The sequence below is a fragment of the Lissotriton helveticus genome, chromosome 5_1 (genome assembly GCF_964261635.1).
Source record: "Lissotriton helveticus chromosome 5_1, aLisHel1.1, whole genome shotgun sequence".
Taxonomy (NCBI): domain Eukaryota; kingdom Metazoa; phylum Chordata; class Amphibia; order Caudata; family Salamandridae; genus Lissotriton; species Lissotriton helveticus.
Genome location: NC_136065.1, coordinates 1640296292 through 1640312797, shown reverse-complemented (window position 1 = coordinate 1640312797; position 16506 = coordinate 1640296292). Strand labels below are relative to the sequence as shown.

The 16506-nt window shown below is 47.7% G+C and overlaps 1 protein-coding gene across 1 annotated transcript in view; it reads left to right on the top strand.

The window, feature by feature from the left end:
• The window catches only part of LOC144752744 (uncharacterized), a 339420-nt gene that overhangs the window by 89523 nt on the left and 233391 nt on the right, over window positions 1-16506 (top strand). The window contains exon 7 of the mRNA XM_078640601.1: window positions 5871-5960. Coding sequence (XP_078496727.1) covers window positions 5871-5960 — 90 coding nt within the window. The remainder of the gene's footprint in view (window positions 1-5870; window positions 5961-16506) is intronic.

Genomic DNA, 16506 nt, shown 5'->3' with positions numbered 1-16506 from the left:
GGGACCATCGGGGTACTTTGAGGAACCCAAACTAAGCCACGTAGGAATTTATTTTCGGCTTTTTGGAGGTGACTTAAATTGCTAAATCCCCAGAGCTCTGCCCCATAAAGGGCAGAGCTAATCACTTTCATATTGTATTTTTCCAATGCTGGTGTTATTGGTTTAGTGAAGGAGGACTTATATTTAGAGTTTAGTACACCTACTAACTGATGCTATTTTAGAATAGTCGAATCCTTGTGGCTTTTCCACCCCATGTTGTTCTGTAACAAAATACCTAGGTAGGTAAAGGCATCCCCTGGTCTAACGGAATATTATTCAGGTGGATTTTACCTTTAAATGGTTTATTATGGTTAAAGGAAGTAAACTTTGTTTTTGTAGTGTTTACTTCAAGCCCACGAATGGAGCAGAATTCCCCAAATGCATTAACATCCTTCTGGAGGCAACTCGGGGTCCGGGAGATGATCAGGGTATCGTCCGCAAACATGAGAAAAGGTATGCGGGCCCGAGCAAGGACTGGGGCATCAGTAGGGGAACTGGAAAGATGGTCGACAATTCCATTGATGTATAAGAAAAACAGGGTGGGAGCCAGGACACATCCCTGCCGAACACCACGTTCGACAGGAAATGAATCCGTAACCTCACCCTGTGCCCCCCATCTGATCCTCGCAAAGTTGTTTTCATGCAAGTGGACGAGAAATGTTAGTAACTCAGTTACCATCCTCAATTCTCCAAGGACTCTCCAGAGTTTGCTGCGAGGGACCAAGTCGAAAGCCGACTTTAGGTCGACAATCACTGTGTAGAGAGTGCCTCTTGTCAAGACCACATTTCTGCAATAGATTGTGATAAAGCGGAAGACCTGGTCTACAGAGCTGGTACAGGGACGGAACCCCGCTTGAAATGGGGATAGTATGTTAAATTCCTCTTTTCAGAGCTGTACTTTATTTTGGACCAGTCGACCTACTAACTTTTGTGCACAATCTATTAGGCTAATAGGCCTACAGTTGCTGGGAACTGATTTGTCACCCTTTTTAAATACGGGAATTATTTCTGCTCCATTCCAAGAAAATGGAATGGGAGCGCCCTTAGCCACTGCATTGGCCAAAAGTGCAAAATACTGGCACCAAGTCGGTCTGTCACTTAAGAAGACGTCTGCAGGAATGCCATCCATACCTGGGGCTCTACCACTTGAGACACAGTCTAATACTAGACTGACGTCTTTTTCAGAGAATACCTCATTCTTATAGAAAATATGCGGGGGTGTAGGGTGGTCGTCTCCTGCCAGATTGCAGGCATACTGTGGCTTAAAAAAATCTATCCACTGAGATTCTGCTACGTTATTTTGGGGGGGATCTAGCTGTCCTCCTCTATCCCATTTAACAATTTTCCAATTTTTTAAAAAATCTTTAGCATCACAAGCATGCTTCAAATCTCTCCAACATCCCTCATCCCACTCTCTTTTTGCCATCGTCTGGGTACGCCTATATGAATCCCTTTCCTCTCTTACCTTGACGGGATTTTTTGATCTTAATTCTACACTCAAATTACAGCGTGCTAGTCTGCAATCCTCGTTGTACCACCTAGCCTCAGTAGATATTGTGCCTTGATTCCTCTTTTTTTCTGTTCCTTTTATAAAAAACTTCTAAGGCTGGAAAAGAGACGGGATTGAACTTCTACCACAATTTGAGAAAAATCTGGGCCTTTAGTTTGATTAGCTAAGTAGTTCAGTTCATGCATTACCTTTACTTTGAGTGCTGCCAATTCCTCAAGATTTTCAATAAATTTGTTCCCCTTGACATGACGCATATCGTTTGAAGCGACAATGTCAAGTGTCACAACCCCACCCTGTGGTGGGTCCTTTCTAACTCCTTTTTGTAGTGATAAGGATGAACAAAGAGGGTTATGGTCACTTTTCAGTCTAGGTAAGATGCCCATATCGACTAAGCTATGCCATATCCTTAGGTCAACCAGCAGGTAGTCAATACGGCTACTATTACACCCGTTATCAAATGTATTTCCTCCCCACTGATCTGAGGGGGTTCGCCCATTTGCCGCTCTAAGGCCTCTTTCTAGACACATAGCTTTTAGCTGGATGGCAGCTGCTGTCCAATTTTTAACAACAGGAATTTCAAGTTTAGGGATGCCCCAGCTAGTGTCTTGATCAGCCGATAATTCCTGGTCTTCTTGGCCAAGCGGTTCAAAAGTAGTGTTAAAATCTCCGGCCACGATAGTAGCTATTTGGTGTGGAAGATCTTCTAACTGGGAATCAAGGGACGATATAACTTCAGAACTATTTCCCCGATTTACCCCTCTAGCATAAACATTGAAAATGGCCACCCAGTAGTCATCACTCCATCCTAATTTGACCATCATGATATCATTGTTTGGGGACCGTATTTGCTGGATTTTGCAACATAAATTCTGACGTATCCATACCGACAATCCTCCTACAGGACGACCTTTGGGTTTTTTAATTGCTGGAATATAAAAATTTAGAAAGCCCACCCGGAAGACAGGGGACACTACCCAAGACTCTTGAAAAAGACATATGTCATATTGGTCTATAAATGTGCACCAATCAGGGAAAAAAAGTTTATTACCAATCCCCGCAATATTCCAAGATAGTATTGACAAATTTTCCATCGACGTAAGGGATGTCATGGCATTACTTAATCTTGTTATGTCTGGTGGGATCGCAGTCACACTATCTGATGTCAACCGTTGTACAATAGAAGAGGGGGGTTCGTTGACATCAGGAGCAAGAGCTGAAATCCTACTCCCAGCACCAGGATCTATGGTGGAGTTTGAGTAAGGCAATAGAAAGATGATAGGGTCATGGATGTTTTTCTCAGTAGTCACTTCATCAGATAAGTTGGCAGGACGCAGGATATTAACCTGATTCAAGGCCATATAATCTTGTGCTTGATGCTCACATGCCTGGATATTATATGGGAACCCACCTAAAACGTCACCAGTCTCTGCCTGAAGTCAGTCACATTCCTCCATGTCGGTTAGGGCTCCAAAACGGTTTCTCAGGCCGAAGCCATCTAACAGACCTGGAGTCCCCCTCCCACCCAGTGGACAAACAGACTGACAATTTGGCCTAATACTCTTAGTTTCCCTCATACACCATATCCTGTCATAGAAAAATTCTAGGGTTAGTGGTATAATCGCAGAACTCCTCTGCTGGGGCGGTAGTAAGTTTGCCAGGACATTTGGTAATACTCCAGGGTTAGAGAAGTTAATGGCTAGACAGTCACCCCCAAATCTTTTCTTGTGGTGACCCACCCAAGAGACCCTTCTAACCATAATAATTTCCCTGGCAAGTCGCTGACCTCCACTCCCAGATATCCTCATATTATTAACCAGCCAATGTAGTGCTTTATCAATTAAAGTAACAGAAGATTCAACTTGCCCTGGACCCAGTTTAGGGACGTTGGCCAGGACTAGAACTAATGGTACAGCCTCTGGTATAAGCTGGAAAGGTTCTCTTGCTTGATGGGACATGTGCCCATTTATTGTGGGTGCTTGGGAATTTCGTATGGGGCCATCTTTCTCTAGATTTACTTGTATATTGTTACAATTTTGAGGAGCATTGTTTGTAGCTACATCCTGGATTAATACAATGTTCGAGGTGACCGGTTGATGATCTATAACCTTTGGTAGGGACTCCTGGGCATTCTGCGCCCCATGGGCGAATCAATCATACTGTGATTGTCCTGTGGTAGTGGGGCTGGGTTTATAGTAGGATTATTTGGGCGTGCAAGGCCACTATTTCGCTCTAGAACCATAACCCTTTCTTCAATAGAAGTAAGCCTGGTAATAATCGGACCTAAGCTTAGATCCAGTTTTTCTTTGATTGATTCCCAAAGTAAGTAGGGCAAATCCTCCATGGATGGCTGATTATTAGGGGGTAATTTAGTAGATTTAGCCTTAGATCTCAGATTCCTTACCACCCTCTGTTGTTTCACTTTAGTAAATTGTGCCTGGCCCCCAGCTCTAGTACATCTCCTACTATTCTGCACAGGTGATGGAGGGTTAGAAGCTATAACTTCATCAATAGAACCTGTTGTAGATACATTTTGGGGCTGGTCTTGGCAGCTTAAGAGAGGACTGGGCATTTGGGCTGAATCTATTAGATCTCGAGGGATCCCAGGTGTTAACATTTGTTGCTGAGATGCGGCACCCTCCGGAACGTCATGTACAATAGCTACAATAGTTTGGACCGGATCTATTGAGAGGCAAATGCAAATGCAAATGCAAATGCAAATTGATACTTGTATAGCGCATTACTCACCCGCAAGGGTCTCAAGGCGCTTGTACGAATACCGCTGTGGAACCCATCCTGGCTTTCCCTGTGAAGTGCCCACTCCTGGGCACCCCCAAGGTGAAGTCAGGCATCCTTAGCGTTGTGGGGGCCGTTGTGGAGATTAAGCAAGCTATTGCCCAGAGTTGCAGAGTGGGACTCCATGATTGGAATATGCACCGAGGCGAGAATGATCAGGTCCGAGGAATTTTGAGCCCAAGACCCGCCGAGGCGGGGAATTGAACCCTGGTCCCGGGCCAGACCTCTGCATCAGGGTCTGCCGCTCTGACCATTTAGCCACACTTCTCCAGGCGAGGCGTCTCTCAGTCCATTCAATCTCCTCATTTATCAGGCTGGTGACCTTTACTAAATATGAGTCCAGGGTAGCACCCCTCCCCTGTTTTGTTTAAGTCCATCAGGTCTCTTCCTACCCATTATTAGGGAATTAATACCAACAGTACCTTTACTTCGTAGAGAATGTCAGTGGGGGGGCCCAGCCCCGCCTCCTCCGGCCCCGGACGGCCCGCCCTTTGGCCGGGCGAGGGACCAGGCGGCGCTTTATGCGCTTCTTGGCGCGTGCTGTTCTTGCGTCCTGCCGCAAGGGATCCTGGGGCTTGTAGGCAGCAGCAGGACCGACGGAGCCAAGCCCGGCCGGTCGATGACCATGAAAGCCCAGGTGAATACAGGAACGGTGGAGGAGGGGGGCGGAGCCGAGCCCGCCCGCGGAGGGAAAGCGAGGGAGCCAAAGGACGACACCACAGCCACACACAGCGTGTCATGAAGTCTTAAAGTTAGGATTTTTCTCTGTTACGGAGTCCTAACTTTACTGCTCCTAAACTGAGAAAAATCCTGACTTTGAGACTTTCGGTATTCACAGAAGGCATTTAGGAGTCCTAAAGTTAGGAGTCCTAACTTCTGTGAATACCGAAATGAGTAAGTGCCTTTTGTGAATACGAAAATGAGTAAGTGCCTTCTGTGAATACCAAAATGAATAGGTGCCTTCTATGAATACCGAAATGAGTAAGTGCCTTTTGTGAATACGAAAATGAGAAGTGCCTTCTGTGAATACCGAAATGAGTAAGTGCCTTTTGTGAATACGAAAATGAGTAAGTGCCTTCTGTGAATACCGAAATGAGTAAGTGCCTTCTATGAATACCAAAATGAGTAAGTGCCTTCTGTGAATACCAACATGAGTAAGTGCCTTCTGTGAATACCGAAATGAGTAAGTGCCTTCTGTGAATACCAAAATGAGTAAGTGCCTTCTGTGAATACCGAAATGAGTAAGTGCCTTCTATGAATACCAAAATGAGTAAGTGCCTTCTGTGAATACCAAAATGGTAGTAAGTTTAGGATTTTGTCGTAAGTTAGTTCTGTGAATCGGGCCTATCCAGAGCCTAGAGGCTCCTGCGTGAAGCTCCAGAGCGACTAGCTAACAAGATGAGGCGAAAAGGCGCAACCAAGCGATTAACTGACCAGCTGCTAATGTTTGTGAACTGAAGCACCCTTGTGTGATGCTTTAGAAATATTAACACAAGATATTTCCTATAATTACAGCCGAATGGACCAGTTGGAAAAATGCAGAAAAATCAGGATATTCTGATGTGGAAAGAAATGATTTGTGGGAACACGGCCCCGCAGAAGGAAGCCATTCAAAAGGGTAAGATTGCACCTGTCACTGTATCCTTACACGCCATCTGGGGTGTGGATGGGCGAACCTTGTCTCTGGTACCCACGTCCTGCACCCCTGTCTCTGGTGCCCACATCCTGCACCCCTGTCTCTGGTACCCACGTCCTGCACCCCTGTCTCTGGTACCCACATCCTGCACCCCTGTCTCTGGTACCCACATCCTGCACCCCTGTCTCTGGTCCCCACATCCTGCACCCCTGTCTCTGGTACCACATCCTGCACCCCTGTCTCTGGTACCCACATCCTGCACGGGTGTCTCTGGTACCCACATCCTGCACCCCTGTCTCTGGTCCCCACATCCTGCACGGGTGTCTCTGGCACCCACATCCTGCACAACTGTCTCTGGTACCAACATCCTTAACATTCCTTAATAACGAATCAGTAATTTCGATTCGTTATTAAGGAATACCTAGCCATTCATTCCTATGGGCTAGGAGGCCCATAGGAATGAATGGGAAGAGATTCACTATTAGCGATTCGGTATAACCGAATCGTTAACAGCGGGAGGTATTTCAAGGGTGCCGTTGCACCCCTGAAATGTGTATGTGTGCACATGTGGCACACATACGTGCCCTAAGGGCATGTATGTGTGCCACATGGCACATTAAAAAAAGCAAAACAGTGCTTTTTGTAAGGAAATCGCTACTTACCACCAACTTGAGTTGGTGGTAAATAGCGATTCCTGAAGGTCGAGGTGCACTGTTTTTAGTGTTATGTACATTGCATTTATGGAATTGGTATTTCCGATTCCTTAAATGCAAGAGCAAAATAAGGAATCACTATTTTGTGATTCCTTATTGTGCATGTAGGTTTAGAGTCACCTACATCGCATATGGCTAAATACCGGTCCGTAACGCAGAAATGTATTGAATTTTGGCCTTACCGACCGGTATTCAGCCACCTACATCTAGCCCTTTATTTTCAGCTTGCTGGTTGTGTTGGAAAATTCCTTCGCTTTTTTCCGCTCTTGTCGGCTCTGTAAGCGATGGGTCTGTCTTTAAGACCTTGTTGCAAGGTGCCAGTTGGAGTTGGCACATTGCCTCTGATTGCCGCAAGTCATTCTGGTGGGAAGGTTCTTCTGCCGGACTCAGGTAGAACGCATTCACCTTCCTTGAGCCTTTGTCAGCGACTGAATATTTGATTACACTTCCTCCCCCAGCTGATCTGCTTGTAGCAATTGCGCCATCCTTGTTTCTACTCTTTTGTTTCCTTTTGTTGCAGAGGAGATGATTAAGCTCTAAGTTGAAGTGTCCTGAGGACATTCTTTGTTTAGTAAATTGAAAGCTGACCAGTTTTCTGTGAGAGAAGTTGGGAAATATTGGGTGCACAATTAGTCACAGTGTTTCCAGTTTCTTTGATCTGCTGCTGAAGTGCCCTTTCTTAAGCTTTGAGTATTGTATGTTCTTCCCCGCCAGCCACCAACAGTCCAGGTCAACTTGTTTGTGCAACCCTCCCCTCGCAAACCCTTGGCCACCCCTTGAATTATCCAAGTCACCAGGAGGGGTTGGAATGTGGGTCACGCACCTGTCTTCAGGCTAAGAATCATCTGGGCCGATTTACAGAAGTGACTTAAGACAAAATCCTAAACGTACTACTTTTGGTATTCACAGAAGACATTTAGTAGTAGTAAAGTTAGGATTTTGTCTTTAGTTTGACTTAAGATAAACTTAAGACAGACTTAACACAGACTTAATACAGACTTAATACAGACTTAAGACAGACTTAAGACAGACTTAAGACAGACTTAAGACAGATTTAAGACAGACTTAAGACAGACTTAAGACAGACTTAAGACAGACTTAAGACAAACTTAAGACAGACTTAAGACAGACTTAAGACAGACTTAAGTTAGGATTTTGTCTTAAATCTGTTTTAAGTCTGTCTTAAGTCAAACTTAAGTCGCACTTAAGTCAAACTTAAGACAAAATCCTAACTTTACTACTACAAAAGGCCTTCTGTGAATACCAAAAGTAGTAAGTATAGGATTTTGTCTTAAGTTAGTTCTGTGAATCGGGCCCAAGGTCACTGCCACAACCTCCACTTCCAGTGAGGTTAACTCCAGTAACTTCAGCGCCAATGGTGTGGGCTGCTATAGCACCAGCCTTCTGCTATCTTAGGCGTCCTTGCAGGGCCGCAGTGCTGTATGCCACACCACGGCTGCCTTCTACAGGTGTCTGCTGCTGTGCAGGCCAGAGCACAATATCCTCCCACCTGGAGCCCTGAGCCTGGGAAGCCTGCTGCCAATCCACAATGAACTCAGGCCGAGACTTGGGGTAGGCCGACACCAGGCAGACTGCATGTATGTACTAACTGAGAACACAAGCAGACCTACCTCTTTATGCAGCATTAGCACACCCACCACCCATCTGCTAAAGTCCACCTAAGGGTGAGATGGCCGGACTCCTTGCGGGGGCTGGCGACTATGTGTACAAGGTCTATCTCTGCAGCCCGCTCGGTGTCTCGCCCCTTAGCGCCCTCTGTGACCATTGGATACCCTTTGAAATCCCAAAAGCCAGAGGATATGCTAAAGAGCTTTGCACTGGGAGCTGATACCACCCCCCCACTCAACCCCCTGGTAAGATAAGATATAACTAAGCCTGGGTGGAGTGTTAGGTACTGGGCAGGCAGGAAGGTGGCATCCTCACAGAGCCCCTTCAGAAAGCAGCCAAACCACCAAACTACCGAGCTGCCATCTCACTGCTTTGCGTCCTGCCGAGCTATTGCTGCACTGCTTTGGGTCCTGCCGAGCTGCTGTTGCACTGCTTTGGGTCCTGCCGAGCTGCTGTTGCTCTGCTTTGCATCCTGCCGAGCTGCTGTTGCTCTGCTTTGAGTCATGCCGAGCTGCTGTTGCACTGCTTTGCAACCTGCCGAGCTGCTGTTGCACTGCTTTGGGTCCTGCCAAGCTGCTGTTGCTCTGCTTTGCATCCTGCCGAGCTGCTGTTGCACTGCTTTGAGTCATGCCGAGCTGCTGTTGCACTGCTTTGCAACCTGCCGAGCTACTGTTGCTCTGCTTTGCATCCTGACAAGCTGCTGTTGCACTGCTTTGCATCCTGCCGAGCTGCTGTTGCTCTGCTTTGCATCCTACCGAGCTGCTGTTGCACTGCTTTGCATCCTGCCGAGCTGCTGTTGAACTGCTTTGCATCCTGCCGAGCTGCTGTTGCACTGCTTTGGGTCCTGACGAGCTGCTGTTGCATTGCTTTGCATCCTGCCGAGCTGCTGTTGCCCTGCTTTGCATCCTGCCGAGCTGCTGTTGCTTTGCTTTGGGTCCTGCCGAGCTGCTGTTGCACTGCTTTGGGTCCTGCCGAGCTGCCATCTCACTGCTTTGCGTCCTGCCGAGCTGCTGTTGCTCTGCTTTGCGTCCCGCCGAGCTGCTGTTGCTCTGCTTTGCGTCCCGCCGAGCTGCTGTTGCTCTGCTTTGCGTCCTGCCGAGCTGCTGTTGCACTGCTTTGCGTCATGCCGAGCTGCAGTTGCTCTGCTTTGGGTCCTGTCGAGCTGCTGCTGCTCTGCTTTGCGTCCTGCCGAGCTGCTGTTGCACTGCTTTGCGTCCTGCCGAGCTGCTGTTGCACTGCTTTGGGTCCTGCCGAGCTGCTGTTGCACTGCTTTGCATCCTGACAAGCTGTAGTTGCACTGCTTTGCATCCTGCCGAGCTGCTGTTGCACTGCTTTGGGTCCTGCGGAGCTGCTGTTGCACTGCTTTGGGTCCTGCCGAGCCGCTGTTGCACTGCTTTGCATCCTGCTGAGCTGCTGTTGCACTGCTTTGGGTCCTGCCGAGCTGCTGTTGCACTGCTTTGCATCCTGACAAGCTGCAGTTGCACTGCTTTGCATCCTGCCGAGCTGCTGTTGCTCTGCTTTGCATCCTGATAAGCTGCAGTTGCACTGCTTTGCATCCTGCCGAGCTGCTGTTGCTCTGCTTTGCATCCTGACAAGCTGCTGTTGCACTGCTTTGCATCCTGCCGAGCTGCTGTTGCACTGTTTTGCATTCTGACAAGCTGCAGTTGCACTGCTTTGTATCCTGCCGAGCTGCTGTTGCACTGCTTTGCGAGTTAGAGGGGTACAAGGGAGCCCAAAAGGTAGTTAAGGACCTTGGGTGCCAATCTTAATTAACAACAGTGGTCCTTAAAAGATCATTTAGAACATTTGAATAAATATAGTCTGTAGTAAGTACTATATTTCGCAGTGTCCAGCCAGACGCACAATTTAATTAATTAAATGTTTACAGCATTTTCAAGAGCAACCAACAGTAACGTGGGATACAGTCCTGCATCCAGTACAAAAAAACACAACAAACATACAAATAAACATTAGGATTTTCAGGCAAAAGAGAAAGGAAGATTTGGGTCAATGTGAATACAAAACAAGCTATCCATAATAGTTATCACACCAATATAACACAGTGGTTGTCTGTGTGATACTATTCAAGAGGTCGACGACGTTTCGATCCCTTTAAACGTATAATGGGATCATCATCAGGACTGTTTAAATCAAATGACCGAATATTAGAACTGCCTGTGAAGAAAAGGGGGAAAAAAGGCAGAAGTAACCTTTGTGAGAGGAAGATCTAGCTTGTTTAAAAACTCAGGTGTAAAAACGTGGCTGTAGGAGAGTAGGGTCTGCTATCCTATGGTCACCCCAAATTTTTGCTTTTTGCTTCACTGGTTTGCGACTACTGAGGCTGTGGGCCTGCTAATCAGACCCCCAGCCTGCTGTTCTCTATCTAAATTATTAATACATGTGCTATAGGTACATACCACAATTGGAAATGGACTCCTTGTTAGCCCCTGTACCATGCACTATAGGTGCTCGGGGCATAGGTGCCACCAAGGCCTACCAGGGGCTGCAGCATATCTTTTGCCACCCCTGGCTGGTTCTTAAATTGACACAACTGGCTGATCACTCAGCTGGGGTAAGGTGGTGTAATCACCCCTTGCTTAGATATAGTATACCTATATCTAAACCTATATCTGGACACATATAAACCTGTGAGCCACTCCTATGGAAGGCCTCATCAATCCTGGAGGCAGAGTGTGTGGTTTAATGTGAGATGGAGCTCTAGCATAAGCTGAGCCTGTCTGCAGCTGTCGGGAACAACTCCCTAAGCTGTTTCAGGATAATGCCATACCATATACTCTTAAGTGCCTTATAATCCTCGCGGTTATATAGCAACTTTGGTTTGGCTTTATCAAAACATGTCGTGTAAGGTGTCATACGATTTGGAATACTATCCCCTCGCCAGTTCTGGCGACGGGGATAGCATTCCACACCTCTAGAGGGAGAAGACATGTTACTTAACTGAAATGCGGTTAATTTTAAAAGAGCCTCAGATCCACAAAATGGATGCTTCTGCCACAGACACAGGTCTGACCCCCTGTAGCTGACCGAAACTCAGCCAAGGGGGCCTGGACAAAGGGTTTCCTGTCGCAGGGCGGTGTTACACCCCCCCAGACAGGAGATAGTGGATTGTAGCAGGGAGGTTTGAAAGAAACCAGACAGTGCTGGGGCGCACAAGGCTGCCCCTTGCATAATCTGGCTAAACCGGTTCTGGGGCACTCCAGCCCTCGTGCCAGCGCGGCCTGGATCAAAGGAAGGGGGTGTATCCACCCACTTCCTGGGTCCCACCCATAGGAGGGGACCTAGCAGGTAATCCAGCCCCCTAGATTGGTATAAGAGTGGGAGCAGTGCCAAAGCACTTCAGATTATCCTGATGAAACATAAGAAATGAAACTCTGGACCCTTCGACATCCTACTCAACGTAGAAGACTGAAGAATCTCCCTTGTGGTCAAGAAGTGACCACCCTGTGCAAACAGGCACCATCCAGCCATCGACGTCTGCTTTGTTGCAGTTCCCGCCGGAACTCGAGCAACAGAGATCGACGAGATCAAGCTTGCCTGCCTTCCAACAGCCCGATCCACAGTCCCTGCAGAGCTGAGACCCGTGGAGCGACCGGAAGCGTGGGGCACGCCATCTTGAAAAGACCACGAGACGCTGACCGTGCAGCCCACGAGTGACCCTCGAAGCTGTACACCGGGGTTTGACAAGCCCCCACCCTGAGCCACTCTTGCACCGAAGTTCAGCCCTCCACACTTGACGAGTGCTGCGTGGGGCCCTTCTGCTTCCTTTGGCTCAACGCTTTGGCCCGGTCCCTTGCCAGCTGGCTTGTGGCCCCTGTGCCAACGAAACTTGAAATACGACTTGCGATTCTGGTTGCTCCAGATTTGCACCAGCTCCCCTGAAAAGGAGCCGCCACTCTGACCCTTCTGGTTCGAGTGAGAAGCAATCTCCCGGTTCTGCGTGGATTGCTCTTGCCAAGTGTTGTTTGCTCCAATCTTGAAGCCGACAGCGCCGACGGTGAGAGCCTACGTGGGACAGATCGTGACCCGCTCCTGGACGTCGCAGATGCCCCAGAGCCCACGTGGCAGCGGAGAGAAGCTCCTCGACAACCACCTGATTGCGCCCAACATTGCCTGGTTCCGTCCTGGTTCCACCCTGGTCACTGCTGAGTGGCCCAGACTCTGTCCCCTCTGCTTTCAGGTACTTTTCGACTTGAGTCCACCCTTGGACTCCACCGGACACTTCTCCTTCACCTCGCCTGCAGCCCTTTCAGCTCCAAGCACCAAGAACCTGCGTGACGAAACCCGACTCAACTTCGACCCTGTGCACCCACTTCCTGTGGGTGAGGTAACATTGCAACGCCGGTGTTCCCACACTGGTACACACCTCTAGGGTCTGTGTCTTAAGTTTTGTTCCTCTAGGTTCAGCGGAAGTGTTCTTAAACTCTATTTGTGTAACTTTTACGCACCATTGGTTAACATTGGTACATGCTTGTGCTTTCAGCACTGCACCCGAATCCCGCGGGCTTTTCCCGACTTCAGCATTGCTTGTCCCGACTGCTCCCAGCGATTCCCTAGGCCCTAGGCCTAACCACTGATCGATTGGTATCTCTTATACCATTTTTTTAGTATATGGTTTGAGTGGCCCCTAGGCCTCATCCAAAATTGTGCAACTTTGTATGTTATACTGTGCTTTTGATTTAACGCTTGTGCCCCTTTGTTCATAAAGAATACTGGGGATTGTTTTTAGTAATAAATACATATATTTTTATAATATATACTTGTGTGGTGTCCTTTCATTTGATATTACAGGATTGTATGTGGTAAAACAGCTCGCTTAACACGACCTCTTAAGTTAAGCCTTTAGGCTGCTTAGTCCATGCTACCCCTAGGATAGCTTGTCTAATAAGGTTGACTTATAACCAGACACCATAAGGGATTGTTTGGACTGATACAAGGTGGTTCCAGAATTGGAAACATCATATATCAGGCCAACTTCTCACATTGGTGAGCAGCGGTGCGGATTTGAGCTTGCTGTTGTTTTACCATTGCAGTCTTTTTATCAAATTGAAAGATCACATCAAGTACCTCTAGGTACATATAAATCAAAAGCTTAGCATATTTAAGTTCTACTGAATTTAGTAGTTGTAGATTAAAGGGATTAGCACACCCTGACTACAACTCACTAGCAAGGTACAGTAGGGAAACACTTAGTGTAGGTAGGTGCATCACTTACACCACACTAGAGTCATGTCTGACACAGGAAAAGCCTCAGGGTCTGTTCCTGTGACAGTTGACCTTACCAAGGCAACTTCCAGCTATGACAAACTAACCCACAAAGACTTGGTTGCCTTGTGCATCTCAAGAGGGTTAAAAAGGGGCAGCCTTGTGCATCTCAAGAGGGTTAAAAAGGGGCAGAAGTCCCACCAGTCCTTCCCTGATAGCCATTCTAGAACAGGATGACTTAGAAAAGGCGAATGCAGTTCCCTTAGATTCAGGAGATGGAGTGAACCCCCCTGTAACTGATACCACTCCAGAGGAGGAAGATGAGGAGGTAGAAGAGGAGGAGGAAGAGGACTCAGAAAGAGAGGACCTTGAAGATCAGGATCAGAGGGGTAGCCAGGTTAAAGTTGCCAGGCTTAACCAGGCCAACTTAAACCTACTTGGGAATGGAGAGGGCCAGCACCTCCCCAGATCCCAAAACCACATTCTCCCAGGCAACAGAAGAGTGAGATCTCCATCAGGGGACTCTCATATTTCTAGTGCCTCAAGAGAATCTCAGAGAGGAATGACTCCCTCTCAGAGGAAAGAGCATAGGGCCAGGATGAGGGCTGTCAGACTCCAAATAGAGAGGGAGGAGGTAGCCCTGGCTCAAGCTAGACTTGCCTTGGCAAGAGAGCAAAAATTGTGTGGCTTAGATGCCACTGGTGGCAGCATAATTCCTAGAGAAAAAGACAGGAGCTATTATAATAGAAACCTGACAAAAATTGTGGCCCCCTACAAGGAAGGGGATGACATCCACAAATGGATGACTGCTCTTGAGAGAGCCTGCATGGTACAGCAGGTTCCTCAGGATCAGTGGGCTGTAATTTTATGGTACTCCTTTTCAGAGAAAGGGAGGGACAGGCTCCTCACAGTTAGACCTGAGGATGCCAAAAACTACTCTGTCCTGAAGAGTGCTCTTATTGAAGGGTTTGGCCTAACCACTGAGCAATACAGGTTGTTGTTCAGAGACACCCAAAAAGCACAGACTCAGGACTGGACTGATTTAGTTGATTTTGCCACTAAGGCTCGGGAGGGTTGGTTGCAGGGAAGTAAAGTTTCAGACTATACAGGATTGTACAATCTTATCATGAGAGAACAGATCATTAACTGTACAAACCAGCTGTTGCATCAATACCTTATTGACTCTGATCTGACCTCTCCCCAAGGATTGGGAAAGAAGGCAGACAAATGGGTCAGAACAAGGATTAAGCAGAAACCCCAGAACCAAGGTGGTGACCAGAAGAAAACAGACCAGAAGGGTGGAAATCAGAAAGATAAAGAAAAAGACCAGAAGTCTTCAGGCCCCCAAAATAGTAATAAGGAGGGTGGTTCCCAAAATGGAAACAAAAAAAGAAGAATGATGGCCCAAAGAAACCTTGGTGTAATACCTGCAAATCAGTTTCACACTGGGGCAGTGAATGCACCAAGAAACATCCAGTTCCCACCACTGCAGCTCCTAAAGCACCTGCACCCCCTAGTTCAGTAAGCAGTGGTGGAACACAGCCAAAGGGTGTAGTAGGGTTAACCCTGGGTACTGAAGTAGGATCTGGCCTAGTCAGAATCCCTACTCAGGCAGTTCTCCTATATGATGTGGACTTAGCTTTGTCCACTGCAGTGAGTCCCAGTAACCTGGGCAAATATAGGCAGACGCCTTTAATCAATGAGAAACTGGCTCAGGCCTACAGGGACACATGTGCCAGTGTCACAATGGTGACACCTGACTTTGTGGACCCTGGACAGATTGTACTAGGTGAAAGTTACCTAGTGACCAATGCAAGCAACTCCACTACTTCCCATAGTGTGGCAGTTGTGAACTTCTCCTGGGGAGGGGTAGATGGCCTAAAGAAAGTTGTTGTGAGTGCAGACCTCCCAGTAGACTGTCTGTTAGGCAATGATCTTGAAAGCTCAGTTTGGTCAGAAGTGGAGTACAGGACTCATGCAGAAATGCTAGGGATTTCAGCACATGTCCTTGCAGTGACAAGGACTCAGGCTAAGAAGTGCCTTCCTGAACCAGTGGTGGATCTTGGAACAATAGACCAACCACAACCCAAGAGAAGGAGCAAGAGAGGAAAGGCTGAGCCTTCCACCTTGCCCCAGGTTGAGGATCAGGTTTCACAGGAAACTGATTCTGCAGTCCAAGAGGAGACTGTCTCTGAGGAACTTGAACCTGACCAGGTTGAGTTTCTGGGGACAGGGGGACCCTCAAGGGCAGACCTGAGGCAGGCTCAATTAGATTGCCCTTCACTTGAACCCCTCAGACAGCAGACTGCTGCTGAGGCTGCAGGGAATGCCCAAGGTACCCATACTGTTTATTGGGATGATGGACTCCTTTACTCAGAGGCTAGAGACCCCAAGCCTGGTACAGCCAGGAGGTTGGTCATACCTCTGAAGTTTAGGGGTTTCCTTCTTACCTTGGCCCATGATATTCCCCTTGCAGGACACTTAGGCCAGAACAAAACGTGGGACAGGCTTGTTTCACACTTTCACTGGCCTCATATGTCAGAAAATGTCAAGGAGTTTTGTCGCTCCTGTGTCACTTGCCAAGCCAGTGGTAAGTCAGGTGGCACAACAAAGGCCCCCCTCATACCACTACCTGTGGTGGGGGTACCCTTTGAAAGAGTTGGAATAGATATTGTGGGTCCCATGGATCCTCAAACAGCATCTGGGCACATATTTATACTGGTGGTAGTGGATCATGCCACCAGGTACCCAGAAGCAATTTCCCTGAGGACCACCACAGCACCTGTGGTGGCAAAAGCCCTCATTGCAGTTTTGTCAAGAGTGGGCTTTCCAAAGGAGGTATTATCAGACAGATGTACTAACCTCATGTCTAGTTATTTGAAAGCAATGTGGAAGGAATGTGGAGTAAACTACAAATTTACCACACCCTATCACCCACAGTGCAATGGGCTTGTGGAGAGATT